We start from the raw sequence: 27946 nt of genomic DNA, 5'->3' as shown, positions 1-27946 counted from the left end.
TTTCAGCTAAACTGTCAGTCCGCGAGAAACAAATATGCATCGCTAAATTCCTTGTTTTCAGAGCTTCATTTCCGCTTTGACATCATCATGCTGACTGAAACTTGGTACACAAATGATGATAACCCATTTTCTATGCCTGGTTATAATGTTTTCTGTGTTAATCGCACGCACAGTAGAGGGGGTGGTGTCTGCTTACTTGTAAAAGAAACCTTTGATTGTCAACTCTTAACAGAATTTTGTTATTCAGAGCCTGATTGTGAAATGCTGACAGCTGTCCTAAGCAATTACGTCATCTCAGTTATGTACCGTCCTCCATCTGGAAGTATTACAACTTTCACGGCTCGTTTGGAGAGCCTATTTCACCACGCTATGCTCAATAACCATGTAACTGTTTGCGGCGGCGATATTAATATTGACATGCTGTCTAATGGAACTTCACAGCATGAGATGACGTGTTTGTTTGATAGCTTTGGATTGGCTAACATGATTAATATGCCAACAAGAGTTAGTGCCTGTTCATCTACATTAATTGATGTCTTTCTCACGAGCATTAGTTCTGAGGATACTAAAGCTGGGACCATTTCATGCGACATTAGCGATCACCTTCCCATATTTTTAGCTATTAGGCAACGAATAAAAAAGAAACGACTTTCCATACCAGTGCATTCTATAACATCCAAAAATCTTGAAAATTTTCGTCAGGAACTAATTAATACATCCTGGAACGATGTTCTCGCAAATGACAACCCGAACATTGCTGTCAATACATTCATAGAAAAATTCAAGGAGGTATATGACCATAACTTCCCTCGAATTACCCACCGCCCATCTAAAAAAATTAGGAAGCCATGGATCACACGGGACCTGTTGCATCAAATCAATGAAAAGAATGTAATGTATAATGCATTTCTCGTCTCTCGTGACCCACAGCTACTTAGTACCTTCAAAAAATTTCGTAATCGTCTAAATAAGGACATCCAAAAGGCTAGACAAAACTACTTTCATAACATTTTTATGCAATCAGCTGGAAATTCTGCTTCCACTTGGAAAAACATCAATAAAGTGTTAGGAACACCCACCTCAAATAGCGTAATTACGGAAATTACAATTAATGGTTGTGTTATTAATGGTAGTAACTTATCCAATACATTTAACGATTATCTAGTAAACTTAGCTTTTCCAGAAACATCTCTTGATGCGACATCATACGTTTCCAATAAATGCTCAAGTACTATGTTTGTAAGACCTACATGTGAAAGCGAGGTATATAAAACAATCATGCGGCTTAGAAATAGTAACTGCTGTGATTGTTTTGATTTTCAAATCAAACCAATTAAACACACCACCGAAATAATTGCCCAACCATTTTCTGAAATCATTAACCTTTGTTTGGGAAAAGGAATTTTTCCTGCAATACTTCAAACTGCTAAAGTGTGCATCTTGTACAAAAAGGGAGATAAGAATAATTTAGCAAACTATAGACCCATCTCAATTTTGCCAGTATTCTCTAAAATAATAGAAAAAATTCTTCACTCCCAGCTGGCAGAATTCATTAACAAACATATTATGTTATGTGACGCACAATACGGTTTCAGGAAACATAGATCGACTGAGCTTGCCCTCCTTGATCAGAAAGAGTTCATTCTAAATAGCATAGAATGTAAACAACTAGTACTCGGTGTCTTTATCGATTTCAGTAAGGCCTTCGACTCTCTGAATAGACTATTACTTTTACGTAAGCTGGATTTATACGGTGTACGAGTTGTTGCTTTAGACTTGCTCGACTCATATCTAAGCGAAAGGAAACAATACGTGTGCATAAACAATTTTTCTTCGGTGACTAAACCAAATTCTCTTGGAGTGCCTCAGGGCAGTATTTTAGGTCCATTCCTGTTTAATTTGTATATAAATGATATTGTAAACATAGACCCTTCAGCAAAATTCGTTATTTATGCGGACGATACAAGCGTATTTTTTGCACATAACGATACTGACCAGTTGATTCAAAAAGGAAATAATATATTAGAGAAGATATATAAGTGGGCATGTTCCAATGGACTATTAATAAATGCGGAAAAAACCAAAGCGGTTATATTTCGAGCAAAAGGCAAGCAGGTACAAGTAAGTTCTCCGCTCTATCTTAATAACAGTCTGATTGAAATAGTTGACAATGTCAAAACATTAGGTATCGTATTTTCAAACAACATGCTATGGGATGCACAAGTAGAGCAGGTGGCAACAAAAACGGCACGTGTACTTGGTATAATTTATCGCAACAATTATCTACTTCCATTAAAAACAATACTTATTATTTATCATTCCTTATTTATGTCCTATGTAAACTATTGCTTTATAGTATGGGGTGACACAACACAAACAAATATTGAGAAACTTACTAGACTTCAAACTAGATTTCTGAAAATTATTGCTAAGAAAGAACCATATCAATCAGTTATGTACATGCAACAAAAATATAAACTAATCAGTTTTCAAAATCTTTACAGTTACAACATTTGTAGGACTATAAAAAAGAGCTGAAGCAAAAAACTGTACTATCTGACTTAGCCAACCTGCAACCTTCGGAAAATAAATACGATACCCGTAAGCATAACCTCTGGTTAATACCACGATCACGCACAAAGTATGGTGACCAAATGGTACGCAGTGTTATTCCCAGAATGTTGAATTATTTAAGCAGCAATGACGTAAATATAGAAACCATGACCACAAAAAATATTGCATCTCTTTTCTTATAAATTGTATTATGATGAAATCTACCCTTTTGTATCCGTTTGACCTCTTATGTATTTTTCAACACATGTATACACAGCCTCTTCAAGCTACTGATGTTTTGTTCTTCTATTCGTAGGAACTGTTGTATCCTGTTTACGTTCAGATTATGTAATTATTTTATTCCCAATAGCATGGGAATTTCTGTACATTATGCTTTTGTTCTCATTTGTATGCCACTGCTTGTGACCCATTTATTTTTAGGTAGCGGGAGCTAGTCAAGCTGTTTTAATGCAGCTTTTACTCCCGCCATCCTTCATGTTGTACCAGACATGAAAATAAAGATTCAATTCAATTCAATTCAATTCAATATATAATAATGAGACATAGTGCATCGGCTCTTTGAAACAGCGAGATGTATATTTATAGTTGCCCGCACATTTGCTTCGTTTTCTATTCCGCTGTTTTAACCCATTTACAGATATCAGATTATTTTTGCACTCTTGATCGCGATTAAGCTAGTCAGTGACATAACTTTTTTTGTTGCGTTGGACTCATTCGTAAATTGTGTGAGAAAGCCAGCTGTATTTAATTTTTCAACTGAATTAAGCTGGATGGCGATCGAGATTAGCCGTGCAACGCCCGTGTTACCCAGGGCTCTTGTATTACAAAGGCGGCTCAACGACAGCTGATTTGAATCGTTCAACACCCCTATTGCGTCCAACATTCCTTTTGCTTAAGGTTTAAAAGCTGCATTAATCTAACGTGCTAACTAAAACACCTTGCCAATTTGAATATTATCACGTTAACTTTCCATTTTTTAGTGTTTCAACAGTCAGGCCAATTTGGATGTATACAGCCGACATACGCTGACGAACTCGGCACGTATAACCTATTCACTGCATCTGTGGGTAATGCAAATAGAGCAAGTTTTGCAGTGCCGTGCATAGATGAAAACAAGCTAAGCGTTTACTCATTCGTCACTGAACACTAATCTTTCTATAGCAACACCCACTGCACAACATTCAAATAAAGTAATTATACAAGCACGAATCATAGCTGGTGCCTTGTACTCAAGATTTTCATGCACATCAACTAGAAAATCGTTAGGTTCATAGGGCTTTTATTGCACTTGTCACTTTTAAATCAGTGGACACAAGTAAACATACAAATATTGCACTGCACATCTGTAGCACTATGAAAACATATCATGAGATTTTTATTGCACTTGTCGCCACCTGAATGAATGAACACAAGGAAACATGGAATCATTTATCACACTAGAACCTCTATAACACTGAAAAACATAGTCATAGGGAGGCTTTTATTGCACTCGTCACATCTTTCTACAACACTACAAAAACAAATAGAAGCTTTCAGTGCTCTCTTCACATACTCAAGGAATGAACACAAGCAAACATACAAATATTTATTGCACTGCGCTTCAATAGCACCACGAAAACTTATCATGAAGGTTTCATTGCACTAGTTCCATTTTGAAACAACACAAGCATGTATACAACCATTTTTTTGAACTAGCATCTCTATAACTCAATGAAAACATATCATGAGACTTTTATTGCTTTTGCCACAACCTAAAACAAAGCCCACAAGCAAACATAGAAACAATAATAACACAACAAAAAACATAGCGAGGCGTCAGTTGCACTTGTGAAATCTTTCTATACCACCACAAAGCATATCAAGGCTTTCAGTGCACTTTTCTCACCCTAAAACAATAAACACAAGCAAATACATATTGCACTGCCCTTCCATAACATTACAAAAATATATGCCAAGTGCTCATTTGTCTGAACAAACTTTAGTATTTGACACGCTAACAAAAACTTCTGTAAACATCTTGTATTTGCTATTCGAATCGACTAGGAGCAAGGAAATATTATTATCCGTGGTTGTACGTCCCAAGACAATGATATCATTATGAGAGATGTAGTATTGGACTCGAAAAGTTTGACCATCTGGTGTCTTACGTGCACTGACATCGCAAAGTACACCGGCATTTACAATAGGACAACAGAGCAAAATACAATAAGGTTTGGGCATATGTAACCTCCTGCATAATAGGTTTGTTTTATTTCAATTTAATTTCGCAGCTTACAATAGCATACGAAGACAGTACCATATTCGAGCAGTCGTGCGACGTTTCTTGACCTTTGTCGAAGGTAAAACTTATCTCTTCCTAGTGTCCGCAAAACCATAATCAAATTTCGAGTACGCTTCTTGCCGAAGATTTAATTTGACTGATACAATAACAAAGAATGAATGGCTTCAGAGTCAAGAAGTTTACTTAAAAATTGTTTACAATAAACCATAAATTACCATAATACACTAATTTTGTTAAAATACCAAGTGGCTTGAAAAAGAAACACAGATTTGCCGCTCTAAGAGAGAAAATATTCATCATCGGTGGTGCCTGAAATGGTGACAAAAAGTCCAAAGCTTGAACTCTAAATTAGTAATGGTGATCCATTAGGAAGCATACACACGCTGTTATGCTTGATGTTGCAGGCTCTAGTGGCATTGTCATCGGCTGAAACTGATAACAATTCAGCTGCATGTCTAGGAAACCCAGCTGGTCGAAACTTTTAGTCTACCCCCCCCCCCCCCTCCTGCGGCATCTGTCGTAATCATAATGTGGTTGTGCGAAGTCAAACCCCAAGAACTATAATTGCTATACCTTTAAACGGAGTTGAATGGTAACGTAAACGTGGGGCTCTAATTGACACTTTGGCAAAAAATGCGCATTCCAACGCTTTTGGAGCCACAATTGGCAGGTTGCTGAAGCGGTATCAAAAGCTCAGCATTTTTTTTCTTCAATGCAAACCTCAGCCTGCAAAAAAAAAAAAATGGGCTGCAGCTCCCTGTTCTGCAATGTGGCATGATGGAAATTTTTTGAAAGTTTCAACCTTTTCCTCAGCAGCCTTCCATAAGCTCTTCAATGAGCAGCTTGAATTGAGTAGCCGAGATTCATTCACCCGTAAAAGTTCCTCGCGCTCATGCACCAATTTTACAAGCAAGTCAGATAGAACTTTCAGTGGATTTCGTCATTCCTTTATGTAGCCTTTCAAGGCCACAAGCTGAGGAATGACCTTATTGCTGTCAACCATGCTCTTCTTGCATGTACAGCAAAGTTTGTACTTGTGAATAACAGCATATGCGATGTATCCAGAAAAATAAAGAAAGCTATCTTCTTCCTCCTCACACAGCTCTGAAATGCTCTCAAAGCTGGTATCCACCTGTTCGCCTAATTGCTTCCCGTATCCACCTTTATTTTTCAGAAAAGCTAAAAGATCTTGCGCGTCATCGACTGCATAAGAGCCATGGCGGCTTGGTTGCGAGAATTATGCCAGCACGATTACCCTTAAAGTTGCCTTCAATTCTCTAGCACGTGGAATTGGTGTTTTCAAACGGATTGTGCTAAATAAATTTTCTAAGGCATCCTGGCTCAGCCCGCTCCACATCAAAAACCTAAACTGCCTTTCTGCAATTTACAGCTGGTGCAACTCCACAGCACAAAGTGTGGAGAGACACGCACCTGTTTGAAAAGGCTTCCAGGAACTTCTACTTGTTCTGTCCACAATCACCTGCTATGTCACCATACCTATGAAAGTAACGAGAAAGCACTCCGCTTCATCTCCTTTTTGAGGGCAGAGCTCACTCAGAGCAGTCTGCATGGTTCGTGACGTCATGATAGTGAGCCATCGGAAAACTTGTTCAAGGAAAAATGCTGTAGTGAGAGCTCTTTCTGGGAGATGATTTCTGTGAACAAGGTACTGAAGGCCAGCAGCTTTAGAATGGTGAAAAAGAGCATGTGCTGTAGCAACGTTCATCTTTTCGAAGTGCGAAGGGTCCAAGTCCCGCGGCTTCAAGTGTGGCAATAGCTTCAGCTGATGCTTGGAGTCGAGTTCACAGGCCTTGTTTATGTGCTCTAGGAAGACCTGAGAAATATGGGACATAAGTATGCACTTTGACTTGAATGGTTATCAAGTTGTCACAGCATAGCATATGCGTTACTAGTTAAACGACCCCTGACCGCTAATTATTTGTCTTTACTTGCACGATTTAATTTATGGCTTTCTGTCTAATAACCACATAACTGAATCTCAAATGGCCTGTAATATTTAGTGACAAAAATTCGTAAATGGGGTTATGTGGGAGCCAGCATTTTGAAAAGTGGACTGGCTGACAACTTATTTCGACAAGAAAACATGCCACTTGTGGAAACATCAGCTGCAATACAGCCCCTGTTTACGAATTTTTCTTCAAAATAATCTGTCCTCCCTTGGATGCAATCCTCATTGGATTTCTAGTGTATTGTGTATTTAATGTTGGTGGCACACAGAAAAGCAGTCGTACCGATTTCCTTTATGGTGGATGCTTCTGAAATAGCTGTTGGCACTGTTTTGCAACAGCTAGTTTACAATGCATGGCAGTCTATATTTTTATTTTCATGAATGCTTGAGTTACAATAAACTCGCACTGAGCACACTCGCAAGCGTAGTTTTGAACAAATGGGAGGCAATTGATTGGCAATATTTTTACAAGTCACGGCAACTTCACTATAGTTTATTGTCAAATGACGACAAAACTCATTATTCTATTGGCATCTAGAACGCGGAATAGTGTTCTTTTGTTGTGACTGACCGCAGGGCTCAGTTTCTGTGTGAACTGTCTTCACGGCTGCGCATTCAACATGCTCATGTCGGCTTCACAATGAATACGCGCAATGAACGCATGGTATGGTCGCTAGCATGGACAAGTTTGAGCAGGAGTGCCGGAGGCACTCTTGTTAGAATTAGGCTTAGATTTCCGATGGGCATACTGAAGAATGTTGCACAGCTCGATTCAGCGGTATTTAGTTCTTTTGCCAAATATTAAGCAAACTTGACTATGGTTGAGAATGGCGCATGCGACACAAAAATGACGAAAGCACGAGGACGGGCACCGGACTCTCAACTAATTTTTAGTAGTCGACTCACACATATATGAAAACACGTGGTCACAAAAAAAACAGATAAGGTGCTCGTTCTTATGTTTTTTCCCTTTTGTCTCGTATTCTTGCGCCGTTCTTATCCACGAAACCGTACCAACTGTCAGCGCTACTAAACTACTAAAAAGACGCCGTTTACAGCACAGTGACAATAGCTGTTGCCGCTTGGCCGTAGTGGCAACATTAAGGTATGCGGAGTTACTTGCAAATGAAAAAACTCTTTTCAACGTGGTATCACTCGTTCCTTAACAAATAAAAAACTAGTGACAGCATCTGTAATTCAGTGAACAGCTTGTGTTCACAAACCAAGCCAATGCAGTGGAACTAGAAGGCAATACACTAAGCTTACCTTGTTGCTTGAAAGGTGCTCTTTTTTAACAGTGGTGTCATGTAGAATTATCTCCTGGCCTCGAATAAGGTGACCTCTGAGATTTTTCAAGAGATGAGGGGCCTCAGAAAGCAAGTACAGCTGCCTTCCTTTCCCGCAAGGGTGAGTGTATGAGATTTTTGGTTTCCCATACTTTGAAGCTTGTATACAACACAGTCACCAGATGGCCACGTTGCCAGGTCCCATGTCAGTCACAGCAGCGCTGACTGTTATGCCTACAGCTTCAGAATGCTTAATTACATCGAAGAGGCCGTTCTTTACTTCCCCTGCATCAAAATATGAAGCTACTAAAGGAGAAATTCAGAAAATACTCATCAGATAACTGTGTGAAAATGATTTTAGCAGAAGTGTGGCCTATATGCACAACTTTCTAGAAAAAAGGTGTTAGGGCAACATTCTAAATTGCATTTCCTATTATGTGAAGGTACTAGACATATAACCTCTAGGAAAAACAGCAACCAGCCTCAGAGCACAACGGGTGCGGTATAGAAAATATGTGGGGCCAGGAAATATAAATGTTCTAAAGTGGCACAGGCATGATAAAAGCTTCACAACTTATATGTCAGCTTACAGTCAAAGGCTTTTTTCCACCTGCTTGTCAACCTCGCCAGCATAAAAACAAGTGCATGGTTTGCAAGTGGGTCGTTTGTGGATATATTTGAAGGGAGCACGGTTGGTTGACCTGAAAGAACAAAAAATACAATCAATGAAGTTAAAGACCACTCAAATGCATGAACATAACCACCTAAAACATAGTCAGTCAATTGATAAACCTAATTATTTTACCTATAATGTTCGCTGATGACGCGTCATAATCAAGCCCAATTGTAGCCACCTTCTCTTTCAGGGCTGCAAAAACGTCATGCAGGATACCTGCATATAAATGGTTGGTTAGCTTTATTTTATTTCAATTTTATGAACTCTACAAAAACAACCTGCTCGAAGTTTAGTGGTTCAAGGTTCTCAGGGGACGTCTTAAGTACGTCAGAAATGATAGTGTTGTGGTATTTACCAGGTTTGAACTTTATGTGCTGAATGTGTCTCTGCAGGGTTCTTGTGGCTGGCAAAGGGGCATGTTTTCTCTAACAAACTTGTATCCTTTGCTGCCACAGGAAACGTTTACGTGGCGTGCCTTTTGAAGCGATGCTGGCGATCAAGGCTTCCCTCGCATGGTTCCTTTTTCTAGTACATCGATTTGGTCACTAGAGAACACACGGCAAAATGACTCGCGAAGCTTGTCTCTCTCCCTTTCTGCTTTACGCCGCCACTTCTGCTCCAGGTCAAGCCTGCGCTCCAGATCAAACACTCTGTCGGACTTGGCAGGTATCGCAGTTGCTTAAAGAATGCATATAACGCAGAGTTAGTCCTAACAGTTCTACCACTGGACAAAATTTTCGTGTTCTGCATGTATTGAAGTATGTGGAAAGAGACGAGTATACACATGGGTCTATGTAAACCTGAGAGTATTTCTGGAGTTGAGTGGGTAGCACGACAAGATAGCACCACACAATAAATATGTTATTCAGTTAGATCTGACTTTCACTCATTAAAATTTTTCTCAAGCAGACTCAAGTTCACCAAAATATCACACACCCACACTTTGACTCAGACTCACAACTTCATTTGAGACTGAGCACGTCAGCTCTTGCAGAAGTTAGCCAGCTCATAGTTACTGCTGAATAAGAGCAACAAAATCATAAGTCATACGAAGTTCCATGCTTGGACATATATTTTTTATCCTGCATATATGCAGGCTTACTTTCCCGTGCTGAGTTTAAAAAAAGCAAGCTAACAGCAAGCAAAAAAATTATACCATTTACACATCCGAGCATATTATTTGGTGAGATATAAAGTTAAATTACAGCATTATTTAGCCTATTTCGTTTAAACTTTTGTCGATATAAGCATGCTTAGAGTAAAGGAGGTAACTGATTCATGCAGAAGGCAGAGCTTTAGGCTCTGATATCATTACTCTGTGAGAACGTTTAAAAAGCTAGTTTGAATGTTCTAGAACATTTATGAAAGTAAAAGAATAGGACAATAGTTCTGCCTTATTACAACTAGCTTAAATTCTTCCAATGAAAAGCTGGAGTAATGAGCAGACCTTGCGAGGCAGGCAGTGAGTGCTGAGAAGAATCAATGAACTGCTGTGCTCCGGTAACTCCTGCAAAACTAAACACAGAATGAAATTATCAAGAATATATGTGTCAAGAATGACCCAGAAAAGGCTGTCATACTAGGAAAGTGGCGCTTTGAGAGTGGCAAAATAGATATACTGAGAATATGTATTGTGGCTATCAGCGACCTGGCAGACTGGCAAAGTCTCGGTTTTAACAGATGGAAGGTAAACCCAACACAACCGCTGGGTTCAGAAGTATTTTATTGACTGCTACCGAACGCTAGCGCGCACTAGCAGCACATTCTTCATGCAAGCGTTCCAGTAGTCTGAATGCAATGCTGATGCTGTGGCCGTTACAGCATAAATAAAAATAGAAGCGAATATGCTTACGCAAGCATGACAGTGAAAATTATTTATAAAGCCATTTTTCATAATGTACCCTATTTACTCGCCTGTCGACAGTGGAATCAATGAATGTTCCAGGATCATCGCAGCACGGATATCAGGTGTGGCTGATAATTCTGGCATCTCACCTGCAACATAAGATCGCATAAAATACGCTAAACATTGCAGACATCTGTCATGCCATTTGAAGGTCAAAGTGGTCAAAGTGAACTCAGTGCGTAGCAAGCTAACGCACTCAGTTCACGTACGTGAGCATACCTGAGTGGCGCAGGTTCGAGTCCCGCCAAATCTATTTTTTTGTTTTTTTTTCAACGTTTTCATTGTACTGCTATCTTTTCTAATGCCTTAGGTTCTAAAACAAAATAAAAGCAATATTGCGTTCAAGTACGTATGTGGGACTGTGTTTTTTGCGCAATAGTTATTAGTATTTTTATTTTCATTAATAATTTTTTTATTTATTTCATATTATAACAAAATTAAGGACTAAGGAGAACATTGGGTCTTCTTGATTGTGAAGGGACTCGAGAAGTGAGAAAACTCAAACCAAAAAATTTATTTGAGAAAAAATTGAGCATTTCACAGCCAGATCAGTTTCTTCAAGGGTAGGCCCTAGGTATGCGCGAGACTTGCTATATGACTCATCTCAAGCTGTGGCAGTTGAGGGAAGGCAATATCACCGAGAAGCAGTTCCAAAATATATTTTGGTTGATGTTTTTTGATTCCTCCAAAATAAGGGCTGCACAATTGTGATCGAGCCAAACCAAGAATTGCGGGTACGGAGTCATGAGACAAAAAATAAATAATGTTGATTATTTGAAAAATTCCCCTTAATAAAAGGAAGAGTTATGGAGTGCTACCTAGCCCAACTCGCAGTAGAAATTTTATATATACATATAGATAGTTTAAATTGGACAATGTTGCACACACAGACATTGGTTAAATTTCTTTGCAGCACAGTTGAAGCATCTATGTAGAACTGAAGCATCAAGAAAAGTTCATGCGTCCTCACTCTATTGCGCTTTACATAGCTTGTATGCGTCCATGCAGCCATATGATATATTTTAAAGCATTTGTTTAACCTATCATCTTCTTATTCATGAAAGCTGGCCCATAAGTTGTGTCTTATGTAGCACTACAATTGAAGCTTAATCTGCATGGTGGTCTGAAACAGTGCTTTTGAAAATCTCAAAATGACCCAGCTCTATACACGACCATCCGAGCATCAATGATAAGCACCATTATGTGTCCGTACATATCAGTTGTGCTCTCATACTTAATTATTTTTCCGACCACTCCCTCTGCTCCTACCTCGTTTCTGTCGTGAAGCTGTGGCAAGTTGTGTATAGCTGTATTTATATTGTAGGACCGCATACTATCAATAAAAAATATTTTCAGGTTACATGCAATTAGTTTTCATAGATTTTCATTTCTTTTGTCGGTGCTCAGGAGAGCTAAGCTCATGGTCGATATTTTAAATTGACATTTCTCTTTGCCAATGTTAATGAGAACAGTTTCATTAATATTGACAAGTTCATTCACATTAAATTTAGTTCTCAATATTATTGTTTCTACCAAAAAACGAGCCCTTGAAGTTATGCTTTCTTTTGCTTGATTTGTTTTCGTGTGACAGCATGCAAGTAAAATGACAGTTATTGTCATTCCTTGTGAATGACACATTTTCCGTACGTGTGACAGACTTTAGCACCTGGTCATCTGCAGAAGTTGTATTCATTCTGGAAAAGGGCGAACAGCGGTGACTGACAACACAGACTAGCCTGCGTTATTCTTTTGTACTATATATGTCACTGTGCATTCATTTATAACTTTATAGAGCTCAGATTTCCTGCTAAAAATGTTACAACAACTGTAGAGTTTCCACATTTTTGCAACAATCCACATGCCTTTCATACACTATTGCACATTTTCGTAAGCACATTACAAAATCTGTATATTTCCGTAAGACCTTACATTCTGCATTTTTCATATTAACGCTTCTGTCAACTTCATACACTTTCCTTATCCTTCCATATCTTCCATAATGAACTCTCCGTAAGCTCCATAAGTTTCCTTATCTTTCCATATTTTCCATAAAACTCACTCCATCCACGCCATAAAACTTCCTTATCCTTCCATGTACTCCATAAAAAGCTTTCCGTATACGCCATACAATTTCCTTATCCTTCCATATACTCCATAAGAAGCCTTCCGTAAATGCCATACAACTTTCGTATATTTCCATAAAACTCCATATTTTTTCCGTATGTAGCATAAGCAAATGTTACGGAGTTCATGTATTTTCCGTAAGATTTCATACGGAACGTTTCAGTAGGGAAGCCTTTAGCACCAGTAGATATTGTAGGTGCAGTTCTTTTCTGCAGCATCTCCATGCTTGCCCTCAAGACGGAGACACGTAAAGAGAATATGAAGATCCAATGCAGGTATTCATTCATAAAGTAATCTTGATTAATTGTAAACTTCATTAGATACTTACCTAGCTTTGATGGTGATAACCCTGCTTCTTCACGCTTGTCAGGAGCCAATGATGTTCTCCCATTGTCAGATACTATGGGACACTGCTGAGCTATAAAAATTAGAATGTTAGCAAAATGCACTGAGAGTTGTTTCAGTTTACCCTCACCACAGAAAATGCTGGGAACTGCAGCTGGCTTTAGTCACTTCCTTCCTGCTAGACTATCTTCTTCAAACTGGTCAAGAGTGAAGGGGCCCTCCAGATATACAGAGTAATGATCAACAATTAGTGCAAGAGACAATGCATCAAAGAAATAAGCACTGTTGGGCTAATGGAGTAATATGAATGCAGCACTGTGCGCCCATCCCATGCGTACCACTGTAATTTAGCATTTTTTCACAACTCGATAGCTAGCTTGTCAGTGTTATCCTTGCTGTTCAATGTACTTCTTATCAGGGTAACAAAACCGTTTTGATATGGGCACGCGAAAAACAGATTCACAATAGCGAAGCTACAGTCATATGCCAAGGCTGAGGTATATGTGTCACTGCAGTTCGTTTTTAATAACTGTTATACACATGCTAAGATAGCAGCTCATTAGGTGATTTTAAATAACCACCAATTTTCGTCGATGCTGCGCCGCTATAGTAAACTACTTTCGAGGCAAAAAACTACATGCATTTCATTGCAATTTCTGATTCGAAACAGAGTAACGTCCACTAAAAACAAAACAAAAACAAAGAAGACGACGAAATTAAAATACACCAAAGCAAATAGCTCATATGCACAGAAACGAAAACCATGCTCATTACAAAGGCGGGCGAGCTCGATACAATGGCTACACGATCGTATGATGCTGCTAACTCTTACCATGGCCCTACAACAACTTTGATAAACTTGTATTGAGCGATAGTACAGAAGGAAAATGGAACACAGCTCGTAAATGTTCACAATACAACGCCTCTACCTAGACATGCACACAGAGTGAACGCTCATATGCGCGCTTAATGAATACAGTAACGACTTTCACAAAGACCGAATGCAACTTACCTCACATAGCCTGGCTCTTTTCGGAGGCAGCTTCTCACGGCCCATCCGCAGAAACCACTGGAGTCGGCGGCGTACTTGCGCAGCACATTTTTCTCGTAACACCGCGAAAAGCGCCTTGCCATTCCCGCTGCCATTGTGACAGTTTGGTGCACAACACCCTGTCATTGCGAAACACCTCTCGATGCGTCTAACCTCATGAGCTTTACGTAGTCCAATTCAACATACCCTTCCTACCCCATTTATCGCGACCAACAGGCAACATCGCTACAGTACCGATTTGTTGAGAAGCATGGCCACAGAACACCTACCAGTGACGTGGCAAAAACGCGAGAATGCGCGAGAATAACACCACCAACCGATGTTAACAGCGCTTGGGGTGCCCGGAATCTGCGGAGCATTGGCGTTGTTGGCGTCGTCTGCAGAGAGTTGGCTTCTTCGCAGTGCATTTGAACCACCTGGCGCGCGACCAATAGCGTTGCTGAAATCGTCAGGAGCCGGGTAAGCGGCGCCCAGAAAACAGTGGTGCTACTCTGCTACCTAAAGGTAGCATAAAGAGTAATTGTAAGGACCATGGCGGGCTGCTGGCACGTTTCGCAAAGCACATCCGGCGCGAAAGCGATGATTCCTAAATGCGATGAAACCGGGTTATCGCACGATGATCAACCACACGACGCGTATACAGCGGCACCGCAAAAAAGATGGTGATAAGGGAGGAGGTTGACTGTGCGGTGAGGGTGTTGTGGCGATGATAAATATAAGCCGCTAATTTCCTACGTCACGGAGCTTTCCTAAGGAAACCTACACCGAGGGGGGAGGGGGGTAAGCCGGGGCAAAGTTTGTAACGCCATCTCTTGGCTCCTCGCGAAGCAGAACATTATCGGACAGCAGATATTCCAGCAGTTGGCTCATCTAAAGTATTCTTGCACCGTGGTTTTATGTTGTCAATAGCTGTACAGAGTTCCAGCACAGGGGCGGAGCCAGAAAAAAATTGGGGGGGGGGGGTTGGTTCACGACAACCCAACGGAGGGGGGGGGGGGCACAGGCAACAGGCATCAGCTTTCCTTTGTGAGGTTACTATCAGCGGTAGTTTGAGGAGATTGTGTACATGTATGTCTATTCCCCCTCCCCCCCCTTCTCCGTGTGTATATGCTTGTAAAGAGACTATAAGACGCTGTCCGCAACGAGCGTTGGCTGCGCGGTAACGCCATTCCCTTAACATCTGCTATCACGCTAACGGTGAACACTGTCTAGTAACTAAAAGTAAAGCAATAGCAGTAAAGTACTGTAAACGACAGGTACAGTGGTAGTTTTGAGTAATGGCCTCTCGTCGCACTATTGAATGGACTGGTTTTCAAAAATGCGTCATTGCGATGACCCGCCCGATCGAAGTAGACATTGTTAATCGTTAATCTCTGTTAAGTGTAGATGGCGTACTCCTCGTTGGCGCGAAGTGCGTTTCACAGGCCAAGTGCGGTTCCGCTTACAACTTGAGAGTGACTGCAGGCCTATGGGAATGATTTTTATGTTCAGCTCTATATGTCAAGCAGCCTTGACGCAGTGATACCTTTTAGTCAAGATTCTTTAGTTTAGAGCGCACATCCACGCAAGCTTGCGATATGCAATAAGCAATTTTTTTGAAATTATGCTGCACATTGGTAACACGATTTCACACGCGTTATTTTGCCTGCAGAATTTCTCGCAACCATGGTTGACAATACAATTGCACTGTGACTTTTGTTAACAAAAAGTGCTCCAATCGCAGAGGTTTTATCACGCAGTGAGGGCAAAGGAATAGTTGTTGAGAAATGTTCACTTGGTTTCAGTAGAAAAGGCCCTGTAACCAGACTATACCAACTCACATAGCAATAGCTTGTTCGCTGCGTATATGCGCTGAAAGAATACAACACGCACAAAAACGGGTATTGTTTTCAGTTTATTTAGTAGCTTTTATCGCTTTGTTTCTTGAAACAATAGCGTTCCAGGAAGGTGTCTTCTGTCGCGAAACGTGCAGCCACCATTTTCTTTACGTCAACAGATTCGGAACCGTGCAGAATATTTCACCACGCAGCGTCAGTATCCCATGCGATATGCCATTATACACTGCTGTAATTATAAAGTGCGCACATTCATGTTTGCAGCACTTAGCCGGCGCGAACAGGAGTAGCCTTGTACCACAAAAATCTCGAGTGATCGGTTCACTAGGGAGGAAGGAATGAACTCCGGCGTTGTCCATAGCATAGTGTATCGGAATTGATTTCTCAGAGCGCATGAACTCTGGCGAGAGCTGCCTGGGCATGCAACAGGAATTTACTTACCCTATGCACCATCCATGCTTTGCAGTTGTCTGTTTCTGTTATCCCCATGCGAGTAACTAGAATTTCACTGCTGGCATCAACACCTTCGCGTTCATTCACATTTGTGGTGTGGGATCACGACGCAGCAAAAACTACCAGCCTTACGCAGGGGCACAATCGTGAACGCGGGACGTTTCGCACGCAGAATATACACATAAAAAATTGGGTGAGCCCAAATTTACCTGAAGTACCTGAAGGCAAGCGAAATAAATGCATACCCGCGAGTCTTTCCGCCAGGGGAGAAACGGGCGTCAGTGTTTAAGGTGGAACTTTATCTCCCCATATGTATCATCAGTACAGTTCTCGTTCCTCGCGTTCAACGTCACTGCAGGAACTTTGCTGAGTACGTTGCTTCCAATGAGAAGTCATTCCTTGAAATACGCTGCCTACACGTATTGCTGGGTAGTTTGTGTTCTGTGTCAATCAGAGCTTTTCTAGGAAACTCGATAGCCGTGCCGAAACACCGTAAAGTAATGCTTGATGATTATTTCTCGAAAGGCGACGCTGCTACTAGTGCCACTCGATAATGGCGAAAAAGCTACATAAGCCGAAGAAACGGTTCTATGCTGTAGTTCTGCACTGTCGGAATACGACTAGTGTGCCGAAAGAACTCCTGAAAACTCGTAGGAGCATGATGCATGCGGCGATGCCGCGATTCTTCACTACGACATTGGTTTTTTAGCGTTTAAACAGCCAAAACGCCAGGCGTTGCAGCATGACAAGACTAGACGACGTTTGCTAATGACGAAATGGAAACCAGTTGCTACCTACTGCTTTGTCTCAGGTAGGAAGCCCAAACTGTAGTTCGACCTCACTGGAAAAAATTCTTTTCTAGCTGCTGCTGTATTCCAAATATCAGGTGAAGGCAAATGTGCTTTTTGGAAAAAAAGGTTCATGCAAGGGGGCTCGGCAAGTTTTTAATGCAAGCTTGGTCCTCTCTCCGTTCACACGTTGGAAGAACGCGTTTGAAAATTAAAAGCCACAATGAATGTGACTACCAAAAGACCGCTGCTCTGTACGCGACAAATTTTCTAGAAGCACTAGAAGGCAAGTCAAATGCTGAAAAGATAGAGTCATTAGCGTAAGGAGAAAATAATGAAACATAAAACAAAACTGATCTCCATCATAGACACTGTGATGTCTGGGTGACAACGTGATTATGAGAACCACAATGTAGCCACGCCCCTTTCTCAAGTTTTCTTATCACCCTGCTATGCTGTACGTGATTCTACGCGGAAACAGCGCCTACAGTGTTCGAGATGCTTCAGGGCTGCCGTATATCATTTTCTTGAGATTACACCCACGTCATGAGCATTTGAGATTATTCTGGAATCTGCATCCCCGGTAGCGATAACGCTAGACTCGGGGACAATTTCCCGTGGCAATGCAGTCAAGGCTACAGAGCCGAACCACGCCGTTTCGTCAGTTTCGCTGCGCAGCTGAAAGTAGTTTTGCGAAAAAAGTTTCCGGTGCGTAACGTAATCATTTAAAATGGGCAGTTATAATTTTAGCTGCTAATCAATAATGTAAGGAAAGTATAAGTGATAATATGTGAAATAGCATTATATATTAGATTTTTCTGGTTTTTTTAGTTACCGCGTTCGCCATCGCCGACGCATTGGCTGTCTTCCTTCACCACCTCACTTCAGAAAAAAATGACCTCTACATCGCCAGTGCATTCTTCCTCCGGTTGTTCACCAATTTGTTGGTCACACAGGATATTAGGAAGCTTGAGTACCAAAAGCTGTCGAAACAAACCAAGCAATTGGTTGCCAACGTGTACGCCCAAGTGAGGCTGACGCAACCGGCACTCTCCGTCGCTTCCGCGTATCGTTTGATTAGGGCCGTTTCACGCGCTTCCCACACCGCCGCACCGCACGTGCCGGGACCCCTACCGCACGCAAGCCGGGGACAAATAAGCCAATTGGCGACGCTGCGGACGGTGAAAGAGCGTCGCCAATTGGCTTATTTGTCCCCCGCTAGCGTGTCGTAAGGGTCCCGACACGTGGGTTGCGGCTGTGCAGGAAGCGCATGAAACGGCCCTTAGCCAGCTCACTGGCGTAAGTGAGTGTACTGTCGCACGGCTCAAGGCAGATCTTTTGAAGGGTACCCTGAAGTCCCCAAAGCGTAAAAGGCTTCGTTTGGCGGCTGCATCACTAGCAAGAATTACTGGGAAGACAAGCGTGAAGCGGTACGATAGTTTTACCCTGTCCACTCTTCACCGGAAAGAACATTAGTACTACATTCGCGACGACGCACCAACGGCACAAAAGATCCTCAGCGAGGTAATCGGCGACACCGACATGGAGCTACCGGAGCAGCTGAGTGTCAGAACAATTCGCAGGCTTCTGAATGACATTGAAGTTTCATTTAGGAAGCGATAACGTAAGTTTGCACTGCTGGAAAGGGATGACATCATCGTGTGTTGGCGGAAGCATCTGCGGACCATTCGAGAAATGCGAAAGCAGAAACGGTAACCTACATGACGTTACTGCTTCAATTTGTCGGACAGAGGTATAAATGTCAACGATGTCGATTAAAACCCAAATGCCGCGTGTAAAAATTCACAGTAGGAAAAGAAAATAACGATGGAAGTTCTCGTACCGCTAAATAATAAATTTTGGTTCACCCGTCCTCATACATGTTGCCGTTCATCTTGATTTGTATTTTTTTTTATGGTTTGCTTCTGCATCTGTGGCTCTTATTTGTATTTTGCCTGTTCTTCTGGTTAACAAAGCGATGGTACAAGTATGTATCGACGTGTTCTTATGCAGTATGGACTGCTATGAATGAAGGTATTTTGTTATTCACGTGAGTAGGTACCTTCCGTGAAATGTGTTTATTTTGGCATTTTCCAGTACCTCCAAAAACTGAAAATATCTGCCTGCCCGGTAGAATGATTCTAGATGCGCATCATAAATTTTTTACTGTCTCAACTGACCGCCCCCTCCCCCCGTTTAAAAATAGAAACCTGATACACACTTCTCTTGATTTTGCAAGACTATATACTACTTCGACAAGACGCTGGACGCACCAACGAGAAGATGTGGGAGAGCAGCACTGTGTCATCGCGTGAGGACGCCTTTCGCAAGAGTCTCACAACTGGGCTTCACGCACCGAGCGGCAAAGATGGTCAGCTCATATTCCTCCATGCTGGAAGCGGAAACGGCTTCGTGGATGGGGCATTCCTCATTTTCCGAGCAAAAAAGAGTGTCGCCAGTGACTACCACAGTGAAATGAATGGCCCATGCTTTGGGAGATGGTTCAAGGAGCAACTGTTTCCAAACACTAAGCCACGCAGCGTAATTTTTAGTGTTCAACTCAAAAAGCAGCCCTCGACGTCGTCACGTGAGGCCGAGATTCAGTCTTGGTTGTCCCAAAAAAAATCACGTGGTCTAATGACGAGTTGAAGCCCGAGCTTATTCAGCTGGCTAACCAAAATAAGCACTGTTTTTCTGGATACCGGATTGATGACCTAGCCAAGGTTGCTGGTCATGACACTGTTTGGCTTCCTTCTTACCATTGTGAGTTCAACCCTTTTGAAATCGTATGGAGCAAGGTCAAGGGGTATATTGCAGCGAACAACAGGTTGTTCACTCTTGCTGGAGTCGAAGCACTTCTGGACGAAGCCATTGCCCTTGTGAATACAGAAAAGTGGGCGCGCAACTGCGCTCATGTGGTGCGTCTTGAAGAGGAGGCCTGGGAGCGGGATGGTGCAATAGGAAGCACGCTTGACAGCATCATAATTACTCTCGATTGTGACGGCAGCAGCTGCAAAGACAGTAGTGTAAGTAATTGAGTGGTATATAGGAACTTTGTGGAGCCCGGTGTGTGCTGGCTTATGTGATGCTGATTGTTTGTGAGATGCTATGTATTCCTTTTTGATTCCCAACAGCTTGGAAGTATCCTCTGTCAGTCTAAAAGCATGGCGTGCAAACAAGGACGCAAGAAGGAAGTCAAGACACCACAAACACCGAGTAACAAGTAACAATGTGCACTTTCCGTTTACGAAATTCTGGTTGCATGCAGCATTAAGCGATCATTAAGCGGCCGTGTTGGTTGTCAGCCTGTGAATTAGTCTTTTGATTGCCGATCGTTAGTGGCACTTGTATTTCACACATAAAACAGCAGCTGAGGAGAGCAAGAAGTTCTAAGTGGTGCATCACATATCTTGATTCTTCCAAAAGACATGGTAGCAAAATTTTGATTACAACCAAAGATACCGTAAACAGCCTTTTCAAATATCTGCTACGAGATGAACTCACAATACTAGAAGAATTGTAGCTCAAGAGCTGCGAAATGAAAGTAGCTACCAGAGATGCATTGTCTCCTCATTTGTAACTGTTTCACTCATCTGGCAAAGAATGCCATCCTAATTTACACTACGTACGTAGATAATATTTAGTACCCACTTGCTCATGTTTTCTTTGTATCTTTGACTGCACATGTTAATTGCATAGGCAAATAAAGTTGAGCACAAATACTTTTTCAAGTGCATTTTTACAGGGCCAAAGGACTAGGTCCTAAGAAAAATACGCGCAGTGATGTGCCTGGCTTCATGAAGTTTTTACTGTACATTGTAGACAGGTACTTCATATAGGTGCTCATGGAGTCATAAATGTTTTGTTGAAATACACGACTGTCTGGCTTTGAAGTTCGCTTGAAAGAAGGGGATACAGTATTAAAGGTTTATTCCTTTGACTGCTGTGTGTGTGTGTGTGTGTGTGTGTGTGTGTGTGTGTGTGCATTACTACTTGAGCGACTTTTAGATTTTAGCCAGTTGGCTATGCAGAAAAAATAGAACAGAACACCTTGTTTTAGCTGCTGCAATTTATCACGCAGCACAATTCATTCCTCCTGACAAATACTCGTCGCGTCCAGATTTAAAACTATCTGCAACAGGCCATGGTAGCCCTGTGTGTTCAAGGGGTCTCCTTGCTGGTTCAGTATTAGTGTGTGTGAATACCAGCCACTGCCACAAAAATCCAAATTGTAATGTGGAGGGAACAGGGATGGTGTAATTGCCAGGCTGGGTATGGCTTAGATTGTTGGCGTTGGACAAAGTAAGCTAATGAAATGTGCTTTACGATGTCAGAAACGAATTATTGCTGACAAAATGATCGGTTACCTTTTAGTTTTCAACTTTATAAACAGCGATAATGCTGTGGATGTTCAGAAAGCATATTTTACAGACGTGCAGGGTTTACACGCCTTCCTGTTCTATTGATATACCCTAACAAGTGCAACATAAGATTGTTATCCTGAGCTGCACATAACCAGTGCCATGCAGTATCGTGAGAAATGACCGCATGCCTTTTGTTTTTAATGAAGGAGACGGAAACGATCAGAGGTTGGGATGGAGCACAGGATTCGTGGGTTCTGCAGCGGCGGAGCGCGTTCAACACCACGGAGCGCGTGGGCAGTGGACTGCCAATGCCTTTTATGCCAGTGTAACTCAACGCAATCCAAAACTGAATTTCACTTCGCGCCGCAGCTTCTGCGAGCTGTTCTTCGGTATACCACGCCCGCGCTATGTAATTATTCTACACGCGTCAGTTTTCAGCTCTAGATGAGTTTACGTATCCGTGCATGCCCGAAGAAATGCAGCGCTGAAAATATCCCCGCCATTTATGGACGATACAGAATGACACAGCCAAATTAAGCGCAGGAAACAAAGCGCCAATATGCCTGCACGCTCAGTAATTGTGGTTTAACGCAACTAACCAAGGAACACGATCGTAGAAATGAACTGCAGGAAACACGTACCTCACGCCGAAACTGAAACCGAAAGAAGTTTACCGGGGACTACTTTGGCGCAGTAGTACAGAGCATCTAGCTCCGTTCGCGCAGCTTTCCCTTCATTGCCACAGAAAGTAGTTCCTGAGTATAGAATGCTCAACGGCGAGTGTAGAAAGGCCGACACACTTCATCGTTTGTCATTTGATCGACAACCGACGCCCAGTTCGCCGATATCAGTGCCAGTGTCTTGCTGTAATCGTAATTTTCTTTTTCGTGGTCATAAGTTCGGCTGAATAAACTGTTTATTCTTTGATCTACTGCCTTCTGCCTTCGTCGTTGGCACGACACCGTGACATCCGGTGGAGTTGCTTCCAGATTTAAGTACTGCACGCCTCATTCCAGCCGTGAACCAAGTTCACGTCGTAGATGTAGCAAGGCTCAATAAGCGCCACGTCACTGCTTGTACCTGACGGTGGCACTAGTTGCCTGACGGTGGCAATAGTTGTGTATATATACTCGTTCTTGTTCCGGCAATAAAGTTGTTCATTGCCTGAAGCCGACTCGCACACATGTTGGCAGTGGATTCCCGTCACTATGTCGGGTCCGTCAACCCTGCTTCCCCCACCCAAGCCGCTGGATCCGTCGACAGACGCATGGCTTGCATGGAAGACATGGAAAAGTGAGTTCACTTTGTTCTCCACCGCTACCCAGTTGAGAAAGCAGCCTAAAGAAGTACAAGCAGCAACGTTACTCGTAACAGTCGGCTAAGAAGGTAGGAAGGCTTACAACACCTTCAAATTCAAAGATGATGCAGACAAAAACAACGTCGAGACGTTGCTCGAAAAGTTGGAGGAATTCTACAAGCCAGTGACTAACCTGACGTTTAATGAATTCCGCTTCGGATCAAGGAACCAAAGGCCAGGGGAGTGTTTCAATGACTGGCTAACCGATCTCCGGCTTTTAGCGAAGAACTGCGAGTTCGGGGACCTAGAAGACCATTTGCTTCGCAGCCGGATTATTCTGGGATTGAGAGATAAACGCTTGCAAGAAAAGCTTATCGCCGAGAATCCGTCGTACAGCAGGACCATCAAAATGTGTCGCGCCCAAGAAATTGGGAAGGAGCAGTTTAAAGAAATTAGTGAAGGCACAGAAGCAGCAAGCGCCGCAGTTATTCAGGCCGTCAGCACCCAAAAGCATCACTGTAGTCGGTGCGGTTATAGCGCGCACGGTAACGCAAGGTGCCCGGCTACAGAAAAAACCTGCAAAAATTGCGGGGGGCGTAATCATTTCGCTCAAGCATGTAGATCGTCGGTGCGGCGACAAAACAGAGGCGTGAAAAAAGAGCTGCACGAACTACAAATGGATGAAGAAAATTTTTTCTTGGAAGCTTTGACCGTATGCGCAGTCGCAGCGGGAGATAACTGGACTGCAGCAGTTGGCTCGAAGGCTGCCAATTCACGTGCAAGCTAGACACGGGTGCTAACTGCTGCGTAATTTCAAGCAAAGACTCAAAAAGCTTAGCAATGGGCCCCTGCAAACCTGCCACGCAACCCTGACCGCCTTCTTTGGCCATAAGACCCCAGCGACAGGAAAAATTCGGCTGCGCCTACGTTTTAACAGCAAAGAGCACGAAGAAACTTTTTTTGTGGTCGAACAAAATGTGCCTGTGACTCTAAGTGGATTAGTGGCGGAACGCCTAGGATTTATTTGCCGCGTGCAAAATGTTCACGTCCAACAGTTGTACCCAGCGGCTCAACCTTTCGCAGAAGTCTTCAGTGGACTGGGACAGCTGAAAGGCGAAGAGTACGCAATGAAGTTAAAGCCCGGAGCCATTGAAATCGTCGTGCCAGCCAGGCGAGTTCCCGCGGCCCTTCAGGAAAGAGTCAAGGAAGAGCTCAAGCGTATGGAAGAACAAGGCGTGATAACTAAGGTAAGGGGTCCAACGGAATGGTCAAGTCACATGGTCACCGTCGTTAAGAAAGATAAAGTACGCATCTGCCTAGATCCCATCGAGCTCAACAAAGCACTTTTGCGGGAGAACTATCCTATGCCTACACTGGAAGACGTTGTGCCCAAGCTTGCTGGAGCCAAATTTTTTTCGACATTAGACGCAGCTTCAGGGTTTTGGCAGATAAAGCTGAATGACTATAGCTCCAAACTTTGCACAATGAGTACACCGTACGGACGCTACCGCTTTCTCCGCATGCCCCTCGGTATTGCCTCAGCACCAGAAATATTCCAAGCAGCGATGCATCGTGTCCTAGAAGGTCTCGTAAATGTAGCGGTAGTAACGAATGACATTCTAGTCTGGGGCAAACAAAGCAAGCACATGACTACAATTTGCAGCTCCTTCTAGCACGCTGCCGCAAACAAAATCTTCGACTAAACCTAAAGAAGTGTTTCTTTTTGCAGACAGAGGTTCGCTACCTTGGGCACGTGCTCACTGCCGAAGGCTTGCGTGTGGACCCACAACGTGTACAGGACATTTTGGAAATGCCGACACCAAAGAACTGTAAGGAGCTACAAGTCTTTTTGGGCACAATGAACTTTGTACAGCGTTTTATTCCAAACATGTCTGAGGTCACAGCACCACTTCGTACTTTGCTGCGGAAAGACACTGCATGGGTCTGGACGGAGGTGCAGCAAGAAAGTTTTCTTAGACTGCGTGAGGCTCTCATACAAGCGCCAGTACTCCGGTATTTTGATTCCAGTAAACCGGTGACCTTATCGGTGGATGCGAGCCAGCTGGGGGTGGGCGCTGTCCTAATGCAGGATGCGCAGCCCGTCGTATTTTCGTCACGGACACTTACGGAAGCGCAGACGAGATACGCACAGATAGAGAAGGAAACACTTGCTATTGTACATGGGTGCACTAAATTTCATGACTACATATTCGGACAACATGCAGTGACTGTAGAAAGTGACCACCGTCCCTTAGTAGCGATATTTAGTAAGCCGTTGTATCAGTTCCCACTACGGTTACAACGCATGCGCCTTACTCTACAACGTTACCCCATTCATGTGACTTACAATCCGGGAAAAGAACTATTCCTAGCTGATGCTTTGTCAAGGTTTCCGAGCAAAGCATGCATGCCAGAAGACGAGCAGTTTCAGGTCAATGTTCTTCAATGTATTTCAGCCTCTGCACGCGCGCTGCAAGACTTGCTTCAAGCCACCAATGAGGACTCAACCCTGGTCAAGCTCCGCGAATACGCAAGTACAGCATGGCCGCTTCACAAGCAAGACGTCCCCGAGCCACTTCGGACGTACTGGGAGTACCGGGACGAGATACACGAACAGGACAGCCTCGTATTCCGGAGTAACAAGGTAATCGTGCTACAATCGAAGACATCAGAAATGATGAGTACTCTTCACTCAGCGCATGTGGGAGTCGAAAAAATGAAGGCTAGGGCAAGGAACGTGATGTTTTGGCCGAATATGGCGGGCAACATCGAGCAGTTCTGCAAAGCTTGCAAAGTATGTCAAAAGCATAAACCTCAGAACCCTAAGATGCCACTTTTGAGTCACGAGGTACCCTCGCTACCATGGCAAGTTGTCGGCACAGATTTGTTCTGTTTCGAAGGCCGAGAGTTCGCCGTCATTGTCGACTTCTACTCGTTCTTCTTTGAACTACGAGAGTTTCGGACGACAACGCGAGCTCGCTTAAAATATGGTGTTCAGAAATTGTTTCCGTCCATGGCTTGCAACTAAAGTTGTGCAGTGATAATGGCCCGCCTTTTAGCAGTCATGAGTTCAAGGAGTTTCTGGACACTTTGGGCATTGCTCACGTAACCTCAAGCCCCTACCACTCGCGGTCAAACGGCATGACGGAAAGAGCAGTCCAGGAGGCAAAAAAGCTTTTAAAAAAGTGCTCATTGAAAATGCCCGTGTTTCAATTGGCTTTGCTTGAGTGGCGCAATACTCCACGTGATCATTTGCTCCAGTCCCCTGTGCAGAGGCTGATGGGACGCCAGACTAGAACTCTGCTACCGGTGCCTACCAGCCATTTGGAACCGAGGACCATCCTACCGAAAGTGGTACAGGGCTGCCTTCAAGAAATACGGCAACGACAGAGGACCTACTATAACCGCGGTAGCAGAACACTACCGCCTGTGAAGCCAGGCCAGCAGGTCACCGTATATGATACAAACCAGCGGACCTGGGCGCCTGCAGTCTTCATCAGACCGTTCGGGGAAACCCGCTCGGCCATCGGTAAAACAGAAGACGGCCGGGAACTTCGGCGCACAAGAGAGCCTCTCCGCTTGCTAGAACCGCAACCAGAATCAAACCAGCCAGAAGCGAGCCTTGTCCACCCAAACGGGGCGTCCTCAACGGCCCCTACAGAACTACGGCGAAGCACAAGGCAACGATACGAGCCCTGTCGGTACCCTCTACCGGAGAGGCGCTAACCAGGTGTTAACTGCCCCGTAAAAAGGGAAGATGTAGCAAGGCTCAATAAGCGCCGCGTCACTGTTTGTACCTTTAGTGCGCATGCCTGACAGCGGCACTAGTTGTGTATATATACTCATTCTTCTTCCGGCAATAAAGTTGTTCATTGCCTGAAGCCGACTCGCACACAGTAGAGAAGACACTGAGCCCAATCAAGACCAGCGAGTCAGCCATAGAACACAAGGTCAACCACTGGAGTATAGGTCTTTACCCAACAAGACTCACAAGTCCAACAGGAAGACCACTGCTGCAACGATGACTGCTGCTGCGCTCCTGCCGGCGGCTATTGTGACGCACCCACCCCGAGAGCCACCAAGGTTCTATAGAGCACCGAATAAAGACCCAGAAATCTGGCTCAAGACCTATGACCGAGTCTCCTCCTTGAACAGCTGGGACACCGAAGAAAATTACGCCGCGTATACTTCTACCTTGAAGGCGCTGCAAAAACTAGGCTCCAGAATCGGGAGTCCACACTGCGAAACTGGAATTGTTAAGGCTTTCATTAGCCGGTAACCAGCAAACATACACAATGGCGACAGTCACGGCCAAGCACGTACTCTCAGTGAGAGCGGTGCTCTTATTGGGTAGACCCACTAGAAGGCACTTGAGAGTTCGATCGATTTCAGTGTTCGGATGCTTCTCTACAATTACCCCGGGGTCGAAGAGGGAGCCGCCTGTCGACCTAACAGCTTGTCACTATGAGTGGATCATAGTAAGCCTTCAGGTGCTCCACGTTGACTATGTTGCGCCCACGACGGTGCATGTTCGAAGATTGTTAAATTGGTTTGATCAGATAGTTGACCGGAGATGTGCGCTCGATGACACCATAAGGGCCTTCATATTTTGGGAGTAGTTTTGAAGAAAGGCCAGCTACAGGTCGGGATTGAAAGCCATACAAGAGAACCAGGAAGAAACGTGGGCTCAGAAGTGGCGGAGCCATCACGGATACTCTTCTGGCGCTCTTGCTCATGCGTCGTAAAAGTCTTGGCAAGCTCGCGACACTCTTCAGCAAGCCTGGCTGTCTCAGAAATAGGTTTCACTCAGATGGAGTATCGTGTCGTTGGTGTGTGACGGGTGCCTTTCGTACAGCAAGAAGAAAGGTGAAAAACCAGTTGGGCTCTGAGAGGCAGTATCGTATCCCAATTCCTGTGGTTGGTGGCGACGTACATCGAAAGCATGTTGCCAAGGGTGTGGTTAAAGCGTTCGGTGAGACCATTCGTCTGCGGGTGGT

The 27946-nt window shown here is 43.3% G+C and overlaps 1 protein-coding gene and 1 long non-coding RNA gene across 2 annotated transcripts; both read right to left on the bottom strand.

The window, feature by feature from the left end:
- Window positions 1-4032: 4032 nt before the first annotated feature.
- On the bottom strand, window positions 4033-10646 carry LOC142783781 (uncharacterized). Its single transcript, XM_075882350.1, has 6 exons — window positions 10639-10646; window positions 10234-10301; window positions 8916-9002; window positions 8701-8811; window positions 8091-8395; window positions 4033-6689 (listed from the first exon to the last, which is right to left on the bottom strand). The coding sequence occupies exons 1-5, from the start codon at window positions 10644-10646 to the stop codon at window positions 8286-8288; spliced, it is 384 nt and encodes a 127-aa protein (XP_075738465.1). The 3' UTR covers window positions 4033-6689; window positions 8091-8285.
- A 54-nt stretch (window positions 10647-10700) lies between these two features.
- LOC142783763 (uncharacterized) lies at window positions 10701-13382 on the bottom strand. Its single transcript, XR_012888449.1, has 3 exons — window positions 13292-13382; window positions 13145-13234; window positions 10701-10781 (listed from the first exon to the last, which is right to left on the bottom strand). It is a non-coding gene; the product is annotated as an uncharacterized LOC142783763 (long non-coding RNA).
- Between the last annotated feature and the right edge of the window lie 14564 nt (window positions 13383-27946).

This window comes from Rhipicephalus microplus, unplaced genomic scaffold (genome assembly GCF_043290135.1).
Source record: "Rhipicephalus microplus isolate Deutch F79 unplaced genomic scaffold, USDA_Rmic scaffold_12, whole genome shotgun sequence".
Taxonomy (NCBI): Eukaryota; Metazoa; Arthropoda; class Arachnida; order Ixodida; family Ixodidae; genus Rhipicephalus; species Rhipicephalus microplus.
The sequence above is the reverse complement of the archived record's forward strand: the minus strand, read 5'-3'. Positions and strand labels throughout refer to the sequence as shown.

What these genes read in the sequence shown, in the direction of transcription:
- LOC142783781 (XM_075882350.1), bottom strand. An exon ending in GTCATCAGCGAACATTATAG is followed by an intron (nt 8,812 to 8,915) that starts GTAAAATAATTA and finishes TTGTTCTTTCAG; the next exon opens with GTCAACCAACCGTGCTCCCT. An exon ending in GTGGAAAAAAGCCTTTGACT is followed by an intron (nt 8,396 to 8,700) that starts GTAAGCTGACAT and finishes ATTTTGATGCAG; the next exon opens with GGGAAGTAAAGAACGGCCTC.